This window comes from Monodelphis domestica, chromosome 1 (assembly GCF_027887165.1).
Source record: "Monodelphis domestica isolate mMonDom1 chromosome 1, mMonDom1.pri, whole genome shotgun sequence".
Lineage (NCBI taxonomy): Eukaryota > Metazoa > Chordata > Mammalia > Didelphimorphia > Didelphidae > Monodelphis > Monodelphis domestica.
Genome location: NC_077227.1, coordinates 325,462,767 through 325,480,679, shown reverse-complemented (window position 1 = coordinate 325,480,679; position 17,913 = coordinate 325,462,767). Strand labels below are relative to the sequence as shown.

The 17,913-nt window shown below is 40.5% G+C and overlaps 1 protein-coding gene across 11 annotated transcripts in view; it reads left to right on the top strand.

Moving 5' to 3' along the window:
* Positions 1-17,913, top strand: part of EVL (Enah/Vasp-like) — a 272,883-nt gene that overhangs the window by 252,916 nt on the left and 2,054 nt on the right. For 3 of the 11 annotated variants that reach the window (XM_056811273.1, XM_007473581.3, XM_056811272.1), the window contains exons 9-13: positions 5,697-5,760; positions 9,233-9,299; positions 9,422-9,484; positions 14,454-14,520; positions 15,509-15,566. In XM_056811273.1, coding sequence (XP_056667251.1) covers positions 5,697-5,760; positions 9,233-9,299; positions 9,422-9,484; positions 14,454-14,520; positions 15,509-15,566 — 319 coding nt within the window. Of the gene's footprint in view, positions 1-5,696; positions 5,761-9,232; positions 9,300-9,421; positions 9,485-14,453; positions 14,521-15,508; positions 15,612-16,144; positions 16,273-17,913 lie in introns of all 11 variants that reach the window. The other 8 variants (XM_056811271.1, XM_016431271.2, XM_016431272.2 and 5 more) reach the window with 4 other exon arrangements.

Sequence of the window (17,913 nt, the reverse complement as noted above, 5' to 3'; positions counted from 1 at the left end):
ATTGATTCTAAGATGAAAGATACAGGTTAAAGAAATACATATATATGTATATATGTGTATATATATATATATATATGTATATATATATATATATATTAAGGGTTCCGTATTTGGGCACCAGAAGAGATATTTGTTGTTAATGTTGTTGAGTTGTGTCCAATTCTTCATGACCCCATGGATCATAGGGTTCATGTGGTTTTCTTGACAGAGATACTGGAGTTGTTTGCCATTTCATTCTTCAGTGGATTACGAAATTAAAGAACTTGCCCAAAGTTCTTTAACTGGACAAGCATTGGTGGTGGTGGGGAGGCTTCATGGAGGAAATTAACAAACTGCTGGCCAAGAAGTTGGTGGGCAATGTCTGAGGCTGGATTTGAACTCAAATCTTCTTGACTCCAGGCCCAGTATTCTATCCACTGAATGCCTCACAGCTTGATTAAGACCTAGTCACCACCCAAAGACAGTTTTTAGCATTATGATTCAAAGTAATATGTTATGGCATCATCCACGAGGCCCAAGCACAGTACTGTGTGAGATGAAGGGAAAAGAGATCAGGGAAGGCTTCCTGAAAGAAATGGCATTTTATTTGGGCTTTCAGAAGGTGGAGGATCTCAGTAGCTAACAGGAGGGTGAGAGGAGCATGCCTGTCAGGCATAGGGTACAGCATGAGTTTATAGGTGATGGGAAATCTATATCGAAGTACCCAAAAAAGTGCTTTGCCTCGCAACAGAAGCTAACACAATAAAGTCTGTGTACGGTATGATGGAAACCTGAAAGGCCAGTCTGTCTTGTAAAGCTCAACCTTATTGAGGCTGCCACCCAGTTAGGGCAACCAGGCAAATGAGTTAATGCAAAGCTCTTGAACCTTCAGACTCTGTTAATAACCCTTTGGGTGTCCAAGACCTCATGCTGACAGAATTGTAAAACTGGGAGAAGGGGGCTCCTTTGGGAAAGGACCTAACCATCTTAGAGAAATTGGCCTAGCTCCATGTCTGGGAGCATCTGAATTGGGCCAATTAGGAATGAAGAGTAAGAGAATAGCATAATACAATGACAAGTCAAATCAACATTTATTCAATGCTGGCCATGTATAAATAGAGGCAGCTGGATGGCTCAGTAGATAGAACCTGGTTCTGTAGTCAGGAAGATCTGAGATCAAATTTGGTCTCAGACACCTTGGACAAATCATTAAAAAAAGAAAGAAAGAAAGAAAATAACCCTACCTTCTGTCTTAGAATCGATACTGAGTATTGGTTCCAAGGCAGAAGAGTGGTAAGGGCTAGGCAATGGGGGTCAAGTGACTTGCCCAGGGTCACACAGCTAGGAAGCGTCTGAGGCCAGATTTGACTTCCCTTCTCTAGGCCTGGCTCTAATTCCATTGAGTCATCTACCTGCCTCCACTTGAACAAGTCAATTAACCTCCGCCTAGAAGATAGCTAGATGGATCAAAAGATAAAGCACTGGGCCTAGAATCAAAATGCCTCAGTTCAAAGCCAGGCTCAGACACTAACTACGTGACCCTGAGCAAGTCATTTATTTGCCTATTTGCCTTCATCTACTGGTGAAGGAAAGGGCAAACCTCTCCAGTATCTTTGCCAAGAAAACAACATGGTCCATGGAATCACAAAGAATCAGACACGGCTGAATAACAACAAATGTGCAAGATGCAGGGCGAAGCACTGGAGATACTAAGGAAGACCAAAAAATGGATCTTTTCTTCAAGGACCTCACAGCCTAATGGGGAAGAAAACATGTCAACAACTTAGGTAGACATTTATTATATGTATTATAATTATTACATTATATTCTTATTTTGTGTACATATATATAAATACACACAAAGATACACAGATATATATGTATAGAGACAGAGTCACAGAGAGAGAGAGACAGAGACAGAGAGAGAGACAGAGGGAGGGAGACAGACAGAAACAGAGAGGGAGAGAGAGAGAAAGAGAGAAAGACAGAGACAGAGAGGGAGAGAGAGACAGAGAAAGAGAAAGAGAAAGAGAGAGACAGAGAGAGACAGAGACAGAGAGGGAGAGAGAGACAGAGAAAGAGAAAGAGACAGAGAGAGACAGAGACAGAGAGGGAGAGATAAACAGAGAAAAAGAGAAAGAGAGAGACAGAGACAGAGACAGAGAGGGAGAGAGAGACAGAGAGAAAGAGAGAGACAGAGACAGAGAGGGAGAGATAGACAGAGAGAAAGAGAAAGAGAGAGACAGAGACAGAGACAGAGAGGGAGAGAGAGACAGAGAGAAAGAGAAAGAGAGAGACAGAGACAGAGAGGGAGAGATAGACAGAGAGAAAGAGAGAGAGAGAGAGAGAGAGAGAGAGAGAGAGAGAGAGAGAGAGAGAGACAGAGACAGAGACAGAGAGAGAGACAGAGACAGAGAAAGATGGAAGTCACTCTGAGAGAGGAAAGCACTAGTATCTGGGAGTAGAAGACCTCCTGGAATAGGTGAGATTTGACCTGAGTCTTGAGAGGCAGAGATGAGGAAGACCATTTCAGTCCTAGAGGACAGGGCAAGTGAAAAGACACATGGATATTTGAGGAACTGCAAGTAATCCAGTGTAGCTAAATGATAGAACATTTGGAAGGAAGTCTAATGTTAAAGGACTAGAAAGGAAACAGGTTATGAAGAACATGGATTCAAAGTCAGAGGACTTGTTTCCAGTCCCATCTCTTCCATACCTCAGCTTCCTCATCTGTAAAATGAAGAGACTGGCTGAGATAAGGCCTCTTTAGGTCCAGATTGGCGATATGAGCCTATGATCTAGTTCAGCTGTTTTCATTTTACAGGTGACCAAAGTGTGATCCTGGGAGATGTAATTTGCCTAAGCTCACACCATGTAGCAGTCGCTGATCCAAGTCAGAAATCCAGGCCCCGTAACTCCCAGCCCAGTGCCGTATCTAGGACTCTACAATGCCACTCTTGAGTATTAAAATAGTCAGAAAAGAGTAAAAGATCAGAGCCTTAGCTCTGAAGGCCCAGTTCCTGAAGTAGCATAAAGTCCCCATCCTCCTCCACTTTGCTTCCTCCTCCCAAAAACTATAGAAGGAGGCTAAGACACAAATAAAATGCAAAGTGTTCAGAAAGTATTTGATTAGGCAAATCTGAGCTTCAATGATGGATCACAAATGTTCATTTGAAGGGAGGCAGAGGGAGAGAAATTGTTCCTGGAGGGCAGATCTACAACAAGGAACATAATTAACTTTTATTTTCAAATGACTTCTTTTACTCTGAGTTGCCTTTTAGGAGCTGGAACAAATTCCACCTACTTCAAGAAGAAGTCCTTCTCACCCATCTACTAGTAGTACCTTCCTCTCTTAGATAGATAGATAGATAGATAGATAGATAGATAGATAGATAGATAGATAGATAGATAGATAAAGGGATAGAGAGATAGAGATAGGTAGGTAGAAAGACAGGTAAGTAGATAGAGAGATATATATAAAACTTTACTGCCTCCTTGTATTTCTTTAGATCACTCCTCCAACTCCCAGTACTTTCTCAGCCTAGTCAAGCTTCTGGTAGGCCTCAAAGGCCCTGCCTGCTCTGTAGTCACACAGAGGGAGGAAAATTGCCTCTCTCTTTCTCTTTTCTGTTTATTTTCCCCACAAATTTATTCCAGAAACTGTTACCTGTTCTCCTTTACCTGCCACTGGGTTTTTTCAGTGTTCCAGGGAATAGAAACACCAGCCTTCTCCTAAGGAAAAAAAAACTCCAGGAGACCAATTGGAAAACCAACTGACTCAGGCTACCCAGAATCTCAAAAGGCACCCTTCCCAAGATTCTGTCTGGCCTTAAAGAAACATTATCCACTATTCTTTACCCTGTCCTTAGCTGCTAAGATCCCAATTACTCCAAATGATCCTCATTAGCCCTATGACCTAATTAATCCTAATAGCACTATATAAATAAAGGTTTATTCTCTTTCTGGGCCTCCTCACTTATATAACTTGGTCATGTTTTCCAATCATACATATCCTCAATAATGTCATTTATCCAAGTCACCATGCTGTAGCCCACATATATATCCATATTGGGTCCAAGCAGGATACAAAGTCTTCAACCCACATGCACACAAAAATGTCCAGTCTTAAACCCAAGAGATGAGATCTTGAGCAATGCTTCAGCTACAGAAACCACTGACTAAGCCCCAGCTATGTGTGTAGAGCAATAGAGGCCACACAATGGGGCATGGCATAGCTTAGAGAAAAATCTATCTCTGCGATCTACAACCTGGGCCTTGGATATGATAGGAAGGAATCTCCCTCTATCAAAACAAGCCAGCTCCTTCTCTGAAACTCAGTCCTGAGAGTGGCAAGAGTACAATAAGCATGGAGCAATTATGACTTGTCCAGGTTCACTCAACCAGTATGAGTCAAAGAAACAACCTGACAAAGCCAAATTTTCCTGGCTTTAAGACCAGCTCTCTTGGTCTATTACTCCATACTTCCACTTGGAATTATTAGAATTAATTAAGAATTGGGACTAATTAGGAGTTAATTGAATATTAAGACTAGTATTGAGAATAATTAGAATATTGATAGATGGAAATAGGGTAAAAAGAGTCAAGCATTACCTTAAGAGGAAGATAGAATTTTCAGTGGAGTTCCTTTGGAGAATTGTCAGGTGCCTAGAGAGCTCTGTTGGAAAATACCTGACACTCTTGGAGGAGCTTATTGTGTCACTGAAGAGAGAAGTAAGGCCCAACTCCTTTGTGGCAGTTGAGCCTAGTTAACTTTAATAAAGGTAGACTTTCTTGAGGCAGTTTATCTCAAACCTATTTATTGAGTTAATAAAAGGATCAAGGAAGGGAAGGATAGGATAAATAAAGGATTGAGGATAATTGCCCTAAAATCTAATAATTCTTACTGGATCCCAAACTACAACTAAAACTCCTTGAGGAGTCACTTCTGCCAGAAAATCAGACCTTCACTATACTTCCTTAATCTATAACTAATTCCCCAAATTACTGTTCTTACTAAACTATTCTAATTAATTATCTTCTTATTTATATTTAAATTTTACTGTCTCCTTTTTCCTCCTTTAGATAGAATTCAGTTCAGTTGTTCTCTTTCACTGTTCAAACTGTTAGCTCTCTTCAGGGCCTGAGTTGGGCCTACTTCTCTCTTCAGTGACACAGAGAAAAGTAGTTTGTATCTCCTTACTATTGATCTTCTTCCACCACAACTTCCCAAATCTCCAGGTTTTCCTCCAACACCAACTATCACTTTTTTCCAAGATTTTCCAAAGAGTAGATCAAAATACCAGCCACCCTCAGAGTAAGCTCCCCCAAGAGTGTCAGGTATTTTCTAACAGATCTCTCTAGGCACCTGACAATTCTCCAAAGGAGCTCCACTGAAAATTCTTATCTTCCTGTTAAGGTAATGCTTGACTCTTTTACCCTATTTCCATCTATCAATATTCTAATTATTCCCAATACTGGTCTCAATACTCAATTAACTCCTACTTAGTCCCAATTTTTAATTAATTCCAATAGAACCAAACAAGCCTCGAGGTCTATAGGTATCTTTTTTTTTTTTTTTTGAGGAAGCCAGAGAACTACCCATCATTATTGTCCTGGACATTGCATCCAATTGGCCCAGACCTCAAGAATTCATTTGCATAAGTAGCTAAGGCTGACAGTCCCCAGACACTGATAGGATGTCCTCTATTTTGTTTCAGGAAGAATCTAGCACCTCTCCTTCCCCAGGGTCCCGAGGGGCTGGACAGCCACCAAATGCCTCAGGTAAGCACAAACTGAGTTGATCTTAGGATCCTTATTCCCAGAACAAACCCTGCAGTCCTCTGATAGAGACCTTCATGAGAGAATCTAAGTAAGAATAGGACTACTGTCATCCCTCCACTTTGAGGTAGATTCTAAAAAGCACCAAAAAGAAAAGGTCTTCATCATTAGAGGAGTTCAGTTGAAACATGATTGTGGGGAGCCATCTTACACCCGCTGTCTGACAGAGTCACAGTCTGGGAAAATGGAAACTGCAAAGCATCCCCCAGAAAATAAGATACCCACAGAACCCCCTCTATATGACTTCTCTCTATAACTTCCATTACTAAGAAATTGTTGTAATTATTGTTCTATCCCCAATAGAGGAGAAATAATATGAGAGCAAACACTTATAGGGCTAACGCATATATGTCCCACTTTAACCCCCTTAGAATAGTACCCCAAAAAGATTGCTTCACAAAATTAAAACCCAAAAGTCACTACCCATTACCCCTCCTTTCTTTCTCTTAGTAGAGGTATATTCAGAGGCCCCACACCCACTGTTAGCCAAACATACAAGCCTCAATCCATCATTCCTCTGAAACACAAGTTACAGATACATTTCACTGATCTGTTATGTTTACCATAACCAAGCAACTTTGCCAAGTGCTTGAATCAAACACAAGAAAAATGCAACTTGGAAATTGAGGAGAATTCCAATTCTGGTCTACTTTGAATTACCTTCTAACCCTGTACCTAGCTATGAAATGTTTTGTTACCCATCTCCTAAGTAATTGTGATTGATTGTGAAAGCTGATCAAGACCAACAATGATTCTCCTAGCTGGTCATCCCATAGGTCAGGGGGAACTAACCTCCAGGTCACCCTGTTTATGTCATTCATCTATTTCTGTTATAACAGCAATATTTCATTGACTATCTCCTTAGACTTCGTATTTGTTGTTAGGTTCTACGAAAACATGTATGTTGAGAAATGATTGTGTGCCAGAAAAGTATGTACTCACTGGACCTATAAAATAAACACAAACCCTGTGCATGGCAGAACAAAGTGTGATGCCTAAACACAGGATTGAGCATACAGTGTCTCTCACCATTTATTTGACTGACCACCACACCTAGACAGAGGACCCTGAACCTTGAGAGACCACAGGCTCAGCTCTCTAAGCATGGTATTAATTTTCCATTTCCTGTTAAAGATGTGAAGAACTTCAGAATACAAAGCATTAGAAGTGGGGGAAAATGTTTGACTCACGGAACATAGAACATCATCAAGCAGGAAGGAGCTCAGAGTAGGTGTTTGGCTCTCCAAATCAAATGATCCCAGAATGTTAGAACTAGAAGATTCCTTAGAGGTCACCTAATTGAACCCTATAATTTTACAGATAAGGAAACTTACAGCCTAAGAGAATAAATGGCTTGTCTAAAATCACATAGTAAGGAAGGAGCAGGGCCAGGATTTGAAACTATCTTCTGACTCCAAAATTCTTTTCTCTGCCATGCTCACCTTAATTTTAAGTTTCAGTGATACCATTTGTTTTAACATCACTTCCAAATAAATACCCTCCTCCCTGACTCCCCCAAGCAAAACTTTACTTGGAACATAGTATAGTTTTAAAGTGTAATTTTTTAATATTTTGATATTTTTTAATCCACCAATGAAGTCAAATTCAAATCAACTGCATCTGAGATAATATACAACATCTTACATCTAGAGTCCCCTAATAGGAGAGGAGTTCTATTTCTTTTCTTTGGAGCCAAGCTTTTAATTCAACTGTGATTTGGCTAAGTGGCCCAGTAGGTCTAAAGTCAGAAAGATCTGAGTTGAAATCCAGCTTCAAACACTTACTAAGCTGTGTGATCCTGGACAAGTCATTTAACCTATTTTCATCATTTTCATCATCAGTAAAATGGAATTAATAACAATAGCACCTACATCCTAGGGCTGTTAGGAGGATCAAATAAGATAATAATTGTAAAGTGCTTAGCATAATGCCTGACACAAAATAGGCACTTAGGTTTTTTTTTTGTTCTCCCTTTTTTATTCTTTCTATTCACATTGTTATCTTTTTATCTATTGTTTAACTGGTTCTGCTTACTTGCCATGCATTATTAAGTCATATAAGTTTTCCCATGTTTCTCTGAATTCCTTATTTAACCATTTCTTATGCTACAATAATATTCCATTATATTCCCTTACCATGTTTGGTTCAACCATTCCACTATCAGTGATTTCCCACTTTGTTTCCAGTCCTTTCCTTTTAACAAAAAGTTCCATATAAGAGACCTTTTTTTCTGTCTTTTACTTCTTTGAGTATTTGCCAAGGAAGAAGAATATGACTTGAATACTTGGCCCTGAGTTGGACTGAAGAATATGGACATTTTTGTTAACTTTCGTCATATTCCAAATTGTTTTTCACAACAGTTGGACCAATTCACAGTTCCACTAACAATGTATTGGGATTCTAGTTTCCTCAAAACCCCAATCACATTGACTATTTCCATTCTTGTCATCTTTACTAATTTGCTGAGTGTGAAATGAAATCTGGGTTATTTTCATTTGAATTTCTTTTATTATTAATGACTTAGAATACTCTTTCATATGGTTGTTTATGATTCTTCTTTTGAGAATTATATGTTATATCTTTTTCTGCTCATCTAACAAGGAATGGTTCTTGGTCTTACATATTCCTTATCTACATATGGGATATCAGACCTTTATTGAGGATAAATAATGTAAAGACTTTCCCAACCAATTCACATTTCCCCTTTTTTTATCCTGCGTGATGGAGGACTGGCTAACAGCCCTTATTTATTCTGAGCTTGTTGATCTTATTCATGCAAATGCTTTTCAGTACCAATGGAAATTAGTCATTTTATCCTTTGTTATCACCTCTATTCCTCATTCTTCCCCTAGCCACAATTGTGAAAGATATAACTTTTTCTGTTTAAGTAGTGTATGTTTTTTAAGAGAACTGTGTGATGATAAATATCTCACTATTTAAGGCCTCCTTTTCTTCTGTAGATAGTTTTATAATTGTATTTATCTATCTTAATGTGACTTAGTCAATTTTTTGCCTCGTATTTTATGCAAACTGAAATTATTTTGAAAATTGAAGGCCAAAATCAGGAAAGAAGCCTGATTATAATGTTTAGTGGGCAAATGAATGGAAACTACAGGGAGGCTCAATCTATAAGAAAAACTTTCTAACAAATGCTACTATCCAGGGGTGGAATTCTAGAGGTGGTAAGTTTCCCATCACTGAAATGTTTAAGCAAAAACTAGATGACCACTTGCTAGGGATATTGTACACTAACTTCAAGATCCAGGCAGGCATCGGACCTATTGGCCACACGTTTCCAGTCCTGTGATTCTCAGATTCAGAGTGGCACTTCTGAGACAGTCATTGCAAAGCAACAGCCTTAAGTATGACTGGATGGAGGCTAGGAGGGGACATAATCTCTGATCCTACCCTGCAGATCCTGGAAAGAAGCCCTGGGAGAGGAGCAATTCTGTGGAGAAACCTGTAGCCTCATTACTTTCCAGGTGAGTGACAAGTCCTTTCTCAGGCCAAGGAGTGCCAATGTTGGGCCGGACTAGGGTTGGGGAAGATGAAAGTTCAGCAAGCCTTGCTCCAATCCTCCTGTTTGTCTCATTCCCTTGCTTAGAACCCCGTCATCGGCGAAGAGCCCCGAAGCTAAGAGTCCCATTCAGTCACAGCCACACACTAGGTACAGCCCGTTCCATGTGTTCTGCCACCCACCCCACTTATCCTCTGAGAGGTGGAGTTCTTTCGTGTTTGCTGCCACCTAACTAACACCTCTCCCTTTATGCTCCCAAATCTCTCGGGTGTCTTTGTCCTCTAACAGCTTGCTCTGGGGAGGGTTGATATCTCTCTCTTTCTCTCTCTCTCTTTCTCTCATTAATCTCTCTAATGCCTTCCTGGTGGGTAAGAATGGGGATACCCTTGAAGATCTGGGTTTTCATGGGCCAGTAGAGTCAGAAGGGACCTTATTAATCATTTAGTCCAGTCCTTTTGTTCTTTTTTATTTTTGTTTTTAACCCTTACCTTTCATCTTAGAATCAATGTTGTATATTGGTCTCAAGGCAGAAGAGGGGTAAGGGCTAGGCAATAGGGGTTAAGTGACTTGCCCAGGGTCACACAGCTAGGAAGTGTCTGGGGCCAGACTAGAACCTAGGACCTCTCATCTCTAGCCTGGCTCTCAATCCACTGAACCACCCAGCTGCCACTGCCTTCATTCTTAAGGTAGGATACAGAGGCTGAGAGGAGAGGTGACTTACCAAAAGTCATATAGGAAGTTCATGGCAGAGATAACTGAAGAATTCAGGTTCTGCCTTCTTAGGTCAGTGATCTTTCCCCTACATCCTGCTGCTAGGAAAAGTAACACCAAAGTAAAGTCCGTAAGAACCCTGGCCACCCAGAGGGCACTTAGTCAAGTCTTTGGGAAGTAAGTTACAGAGAAGGAATTTGCAGTTAGGTGGTTGCTCACTCAGTGCTCTCCAAGGTAGCCTGATGGTCTTCACCTCCCTCCCAGGCTCATTTTTTGTCTTGAGTTCTCAGTGTATTCTTCTCATTTCTAAAATTACCTTATTTATAGTCAGAGGCAAGCAAGGTTGATAAGAGGGGTGCCTTACTCTCAGAGGAGCATTTCTGTTTCCCTAGGAAATTACATGATAAGATGATACCTTTTCTGCCTACACTCACAGTGGCCACCCCTGCAATTTCATATTTGAAGCCAAGATCTGCTTCTCATATGACCTTTGAACACTTCTCTTTTCTGATCTTCAGCTTCCTTGCTTGTAAAATGAAGAGGATGGGCTGGGTTGTCAGAACCCTTCTGGTTCTAGATCTAGGATATGGTCCCTGATGAAGGTATTACCCTAAGGCCACGGGGAAAGGAAATTCAGGGTACCTCTCCCCAGCTTTAGACTTGCCATCTGCAGAACCTTGGATGAGGCAGGCCATTCACCTCCATGAGCCTCAATTTCCCCATCTATAAAGGAAGGGGGTGCTGAATAGCCTCTGAGGCCCTTTTAGCTCTGGACTTGCAATCCTATGTCTAAAGGTGCCTTTCAGGGTAGGAAGAATCAGGGAATATAGAGACAAGACTCTTAGAAAAAGAACAATTAGAGCAGGGATTCTTAGTCTGGGACCTAAGAATTTAGATTATGAAATTGAGCATTTCCAATTTTAAACATTCTGAAGTGGCCAATGGAAAGAGAGCCAGGCCAGAAGAGTGGCAAGGGCTAGGCAGTGGGGTTTAAGTGGCCTGCCCAGGTTCACAGAACTAGGAAGTGTTTGAACCCAGGATTTCTAGTCTCTAGACCTGGCTCTCAATCCACTGAGCCACCCAGCTTCCCCCTATAGATGTATTTTTTTAATGATTCTTGTCCTCTGTGAACTCACAACCTCATGAAGACAATGAGAGAAATATAGAAGAAACTAGTGTGCCATTTGTATGTCCATTGTAGATCTGCTTCCTTACGTTCTTTAGAAACTAGAGAGTCCTAGAACCTCAAACCTAAAAGTCCAAACCACAAGATTCCCTCCATTAACCAAGATTCCTTTCTACGACACACTCACAAAGACTCCAACCTTGGTTGTAAGACCTCCAGTTTGGAAGAACTCCTTATCTCTCAGGCACTTTGGAACATCTCCAACGGTTAGATTTTTTTCTATTCATGGGGTTTAAATCTTCCTTCTGGCCATTCCAATTCTTTGGTCTTATTTCTGACCTCTGGAATGAAGCAGAACAAGTCTACCAGATCATTTCTTTAGCCACCCTCAACCCCAATCCCTAATCTTCTCTCTCCCACCCAAACAATTCTAGTTGCTTCAACTCGGCCTCATGTGGCAGCATCTTAAATCCTTCCCCATACTGAGTCCTCTCCTCTAGAAGCTCTCGGCTCATCAGTCTTCTCTAAAATGTGGTTCCCACAACTAACCAGAAGAGTCTACATGTGAACTAACCAGGTCGGAACTTTCTGTGCTCGGGAGGCTTTGCCTCTCTCAATGCAGCATAAGGTGATGGTCTTTTGTTGTGGTGGTTTTTCAGCTGCGATGTGACATTGTTGACACATTTTGAACTTACATTTCACTAAAACTCCCAGATGCTTTCCATACAAACTGCTGCAAGTCCCACATACCTTCTTGAAATAAAACCTTCTGTCTTAGAATTGATACTATGTATTGGCTTCAAGGCAAAATAGCATCAAGTGCTAAACAATGGGAGTTAAGACACTTGCCCAGAGTCACACAGCTAGGAAGTGTCTGAGGTCAAGTTTGAACTCAGGACCTCCTGCCCCTAGACGTGGCTCTCAATCCTCTGAGCCTCCAAGCTGTGTGTACAATATTCCTTCCGAATCTTATACTTGTGAAACTGAATATTTATACCTATTCAGTTTCATTGTTGTAAATGTGGCTACTTATTATCTTTGGATCCTAACTATTCAAAATGTTAGCTATTCTTCCTAGTTTTGTAACATCAGAAGATCGGATAAACTTTCCATCATATTGGGGTAATATATGTAAAGGATTTTGCAAACTTTAAAATAATGTAGGTTAGCTACATTATCTAATAGCTATTATTAATGCCTCCATCCAAGACATTGATAAAAGTATTAAATAGTACAGAATCAAACGAGGTTCCTCAATCATTCTAGTTGGAACCTACTTCAAAATTGACTTTTAAGGGGCCAGCTGGGTGGCTCAGTAGATTGAGAGCCAAGACTGGGTTCAAATCTGGCCTCAGACACTTCCCAGCTGTGTGACCCTGGGCAAGTCACTTAACCCCTATTGCCTAGCCCATACCCCTCTTCTGCCTTGGGACCAACACATAATATTGATTCTAAGATGGAAGGTAAGGTTTTAATAAATAAATAAATATTTGCTTTGAACCATTCATTATTTAGATCCAGCCACTTGAGCAGTTTCAAATCCACCTAATCTTACTATCATTGTCTGTAAGATTAACTTGAGAAATTTTGTCAGCTACTTAACTAAAATCTAGACAAATGGTTTCTGCATAATTCCCCTCATCTCCATCTCTAAGCCCTAACCAAAAAAAAAAAAGTCAACTTGGTCTGAGATGGCTTTTTTGACCTCCTTATCATTATTACTTCTTTTTCCTTCATTACCTTTTTTACTTCATTAATTGTCCTATTAACAATTCATTTTTTTAATTGCCAGAAAGCAAAATCAAGCTGATTGGCCTATAGTTGGAAGAATTCTCCTTTTTTTCTTTTTGAAAATCAGTTACCTTAAAAAATAAAATCCTTAAACTTCTCTGCACACCATGCCTGTTGCAAAGGAAATTTTGGGCAAAGTTCCATCTCTTATACAGTCCCATAAAGGGTCAGCTAAGGCCTCTCTCCAAAACATGAAAAATGGGAACTCAGACCTAGAGAGTTTCTTATGACCTCCAGGTCCTCATCTTGCCCTCAACACCAGCACTAGAGAGGATCCTATAGCCTTGGGATTTAGGAAGAAAGAGAGGATTATGGCCCATTTTTTCTGGGCAGCACTAATGGGAATATTGTTCCCAGTTTTCAGGAAGGGAGCCAGGCCTTATAGGTGAGTATCAGAAAGCAGGGAAAAAAAAAGGAAGAGACAAAACAGAAAATGTCAGGTTCATGGAAACAAGGAAATCTCCCCTGCCCTTTTTCATGCCTGGGAAACAAGGTTGAAAGCTAGGTTTCAAAGTCAATTTCTGGATTTTTGCTAATAGCAATTAACATTAATTTTTAATTGTTATGAGTAAAATCAAAATATAGTACTAATTATTAAATTTAAAATATTAATATGGCATAATCTGTTGTTAAAGCATTGTGTTAATTACTGCAAGTAATTAGTGCTATTAATTATTATTATTGGGGCAACTAGTTAGAACAGTGGCTAGAGCACCAGGCCTAGAGTTGGGAGAACCTGGGTTCAAATATGGCCTCAGACACTTCTTAGCTATGCAACTTGAGTGAGTCACCTAATCCTAATTGCATAACCCTTACCTCTCTTCTTTTTTAGAATTGATACTACGACAGAAGGTAGTTTTTTCATCATTATTATTAATATTAAGTACTGTTAGTATTATTAGTAATAATATCAGTGACTAATAAGTCATTGATATTGCTATTAATACTAATAATATTAAGTAATATTAATAACTAATATTCATTACTATTGGTACTGATAGTAATATTACTAGTAATGCTACAATCACATTCAAATTGCTTTTCTCACAGTCACACTGTGAGGTAGGTAGGGTAAGTATTGGTATCCCCAGTTTTCAGTTAAGGAAACTAACACTCAAGAGAAGTCATATGACCTCTCTGGTCATGTGGACCTAGGTGACAGAGCTAGACAAACTCAGGTCTTCTGGCTATAGCTCCAGCACTCTTCCCACTATATTATACTCTAGTACTCTACTATACCTAGGCTAACTAGCTGTGTGACCATGGGAAAGTCATTAAGAGTGATGGGAGCCAAAGCCTGGAGCCCTGAGAAATCGGGGCAAAGACAGGGGACAACCGTAGTCTAGTTGCACTGGATCTCTGAAGCACTAAGTTTGCACAGACAGAAGGGTGTGTAGCTCCTGGACACTGGCTGCCCAGCTAGGTGGCTGGATGCAGGGAGGTCCAATGCCCTGTCCCAATTCTACCTGCTCTCTTCCCCTCCCTTCCTAGGATGAAGCCTGCTGGTAGTGGCAATGAAGGTGCTCTCGATGCCTTAGATTTTGACCGGATGAAACAGGTAAGTGGCCTTGCCAGTCATCCCATCTCCACCCCAAAAAGCGGGGGAAGAAGGAACCTTGGATGAGAAGAGGAAGGAATAATGGCAGAAGGAAGGAAGGAAGGAAGGAAGGAAGGAAGGAAGGAAGGAAGGAAGGAAGGAAGGAAGGAAGGAAGGAAGGAAGGAAGGAAGGAAGGAAGGAAGGAAGGAAGGAAGGAAGGAAGGGAGGGAGGGAGGGAGGGAGGGAGGAAGGAAGGGAGGGAGGAAGGAAGGAAGGAGGGAGAAAGGGAGGAAAGAGGGAGGGAGGGAGAAAGGGAAGAAAGAGGGAGGGAGGGAGAAAGGGAGGAAAGAGGGAAGGAGGGAAGGAGGGAGGGAGGGAGGGAAGGAGGCAAGGGGTCTCCTCTGCTCCACCCATAACCTACTATTAACAATCAGGCCCTGAGTTACTCACTACTCAGGAAGTAGGCAAAGGAGAAGAAAAAAGAGACTCTTCTCACAGGGACTAAATGTTATCTCTGGTTCATAAGTCATACAAACAGCTTCTTACCACCAAACCATGAAATCCTCCCTATCCAGAGAATTTTCCTCTTCAACATCCACTTAGTGATTCTCTTTTCCCTTTCGAACCTGCCATTAGAGTTGACTTTATTTGGTTTATTTTTTTATTTTTGTAGGGGGAGGATTTGGGGGAAGAAGAGCAGGGATAACCCCAAGTACCTTACAACCCCTAGGTTGTCCAGGTCCTTCAAAACTCCTAAAGATAATTCTGGAGTACTATCAATTCCTTAGGGATGCTCTGGACCTCTTACTACCTAGAGATACCCTGGGTCCTTCATACCCCATAGGGATTTCTCTAGATCCTGAGCCTCATATCTTCAGATGAAGAAAACAAAACCCTCAGTATCCTCAATGCCAAGCCCTACTTGTTCTTCTGAGGAAGTAGAGGGGGGCAGAGAGATGGATGGCTGTGCATTAATTCTATTTTATTTTTCATTCCCATTTTACACAGGAAATACTGGAGGAAGTAGTCAGAGAGCTACACAAAGTCAAAGAGGAGATCATTGATGGTAAGGACCCCAGGCAGGTCCTACTGAATAGAAATTGGGCCTCAGGTGAATAGGTTTGATCTGTTTCCTACAAAACCATGTGACAGGGTTTGGCCCAGAGTGGGAAGAAAAATAGGCCTGAAGGTCTCAGAGTCTTAAAACACAGAATGTTAAAAATGAATGGAAAATTCTTAGTGATAAGGGATGGCTCTCTGGGATTGGGAAAAGGAAAGACTGCCAGGGAGGAAATCTGGTGAATATATAAACAAAAATATCAATAAATATATATATGATATAGCAGTATCTATAACCTACAACTTGGACTGTATAGTAATATAGATAATATATATAGAATAGAATCTAAAAATTATATATATATAGTATATTATTATATATTCCTAAAAGAAATGAAAGACTTCTGAATCATAGAGCTGAAAGGAATTTTAGAACAGGTGGAAAAAACCTTAGAATCAGTTGAACCACAAAAAGTCAGACATGCTCATGGGCCATAGAATATCAGAAGTGGGAGGGATGTTAGAATCATAGAATAAAGAAGGTCAGAGCTGGAAAAGATCTTAGAGACCATCTCTCTCCTCCAGCTTCTCATTTTATTGTTGAAGAGACTGAGAAATAAAGGTTTAATGAAGGAGGGAAGCAATCTAGCTGGCGAGGTGGACATATCAAAGAGTAAGGAACACCACCTGAGTTCAATAAGGACCCAAAGAAGGTAATGATTTTAAGTACAAAGGGGGATCTTAATAAAGAAAATGTAGAGTCTAGAGCCAGAAAAGCCTTAGAGGCTTCATCTAATATAACCGCTCATTTTACAGATGAGAAAACTGAGGCCCAGAGTGAGAGGTTTGTGTAGAGAGTATCAGAGACAATTCCAAGCCAAGCCTTCCAGCTGCAAAAGCCAGTGCTCTATTAAAGCCAGCAGAGATCAGGAAAGGCTACTTGGAAGAGGTGATATTTGAACTGGGCAAACTATGGAATGTCAGAGTTCCAAAGTAACCATAGGGATATTCTAGTTTTATTCCCTCGTTTTATGAATGCGGAAACTGAAGCCTAGATGAAGGAGGTAATTGTCCCAAGGTCACATAATAAATCAGTAACTAGAAAGAGCCCAGGTGGCTCTGTACCCCTTCCAGGCCTGGACCTGTGCCTTTCCCCATATTGATTTCTTTATATCAGCCTCAGTGAATCATATATCAGAAGGCAAACTTGGTGAGAGAAAAAAAGCAAGGGGGAAAAAAATTGACACAATTCACTATGAAAGCAGATCCTACAGAAATCAGTTTAGGATGCAGAGTAGATATTTAATCAATGTTAATTGATTGATTATAACATTTCACTTAATTTTATCTATGCCAAATCTACTTTTATGGATTAAAAAATGATGCAGGCTGCCAAAATTAAGACAAACCAGGATGGGTGCTAGCTGGGACTATTTAGCCAAGTCCTTGACCCCAAGCAAGTCTATGAAATGAAGAGGATAAAAGAAAGTCCTCTCCTTGTCTACACCAGCACCTGTTTGCCCCTAGAACTAGAGAAGTAGCTTATGAGACACTACATCCCTACAATAAGGAAAGGATGTTTGAGATGGGAGTCAGAAGGACTTTTCTCTAGTTCTGGCTCTCCCCTTTCCTAGCTATGTGACTCAGAAGTCATGCGACAAATGTTTTCCTCTGTAAAATAAGGTTAATAATTTCTTCCTTGCCTCCCTTATAAAGTGGAAAGACAATAAAGATAAAGACTATACAGAGGCAGCTCAGTGGCTCAGTAGATGGATAGCCAGGCCTGGTTGTGAAATAGGACTTGGGTTCAAATTGGCCTCAGATACTTCTTAGCTGTGTGTGACCCTAGGCAAGTCACTTAACCCCCATTGCTAGCCCTTACCGCTCTTCTGCCTTGGAATGGATACTTAGTAGAAGGTAAGGTTTATTTAAAAACAACAACTGTAAAAATTAGACAAATATGAGCTATTATTATTATTATTAATTATTTTTGTTTTGTTTTGTTATTTACAAATAAGGAGAGGCTCAGTTTAAGGTATTTGGAACAATAATCACCACTACTACAACTGTGGTTTATATAGAACTATGAGGGTTTACATTAAAAAATAGGAAATATATAGTTTGGAATGTCCCTTCTCTTTTCTTCCTTAACTTCCTAGGACTCACTCAGTTCCTAGGCACCCAAAGTAGAAGGAAGACAGGGGAAGTTATGTTCACTTGTTTTGCCCAGATATCAGATTCCAGTTCAGAGCCAATAAATAAAAAGGGAGGAGGGGAAGAGACAGAACCCAGGGAAAGAGGAACCTAGTCCTTCTGTCCCTCTGTCCAGGTCTCCATTGGACCCAGCTTGATTA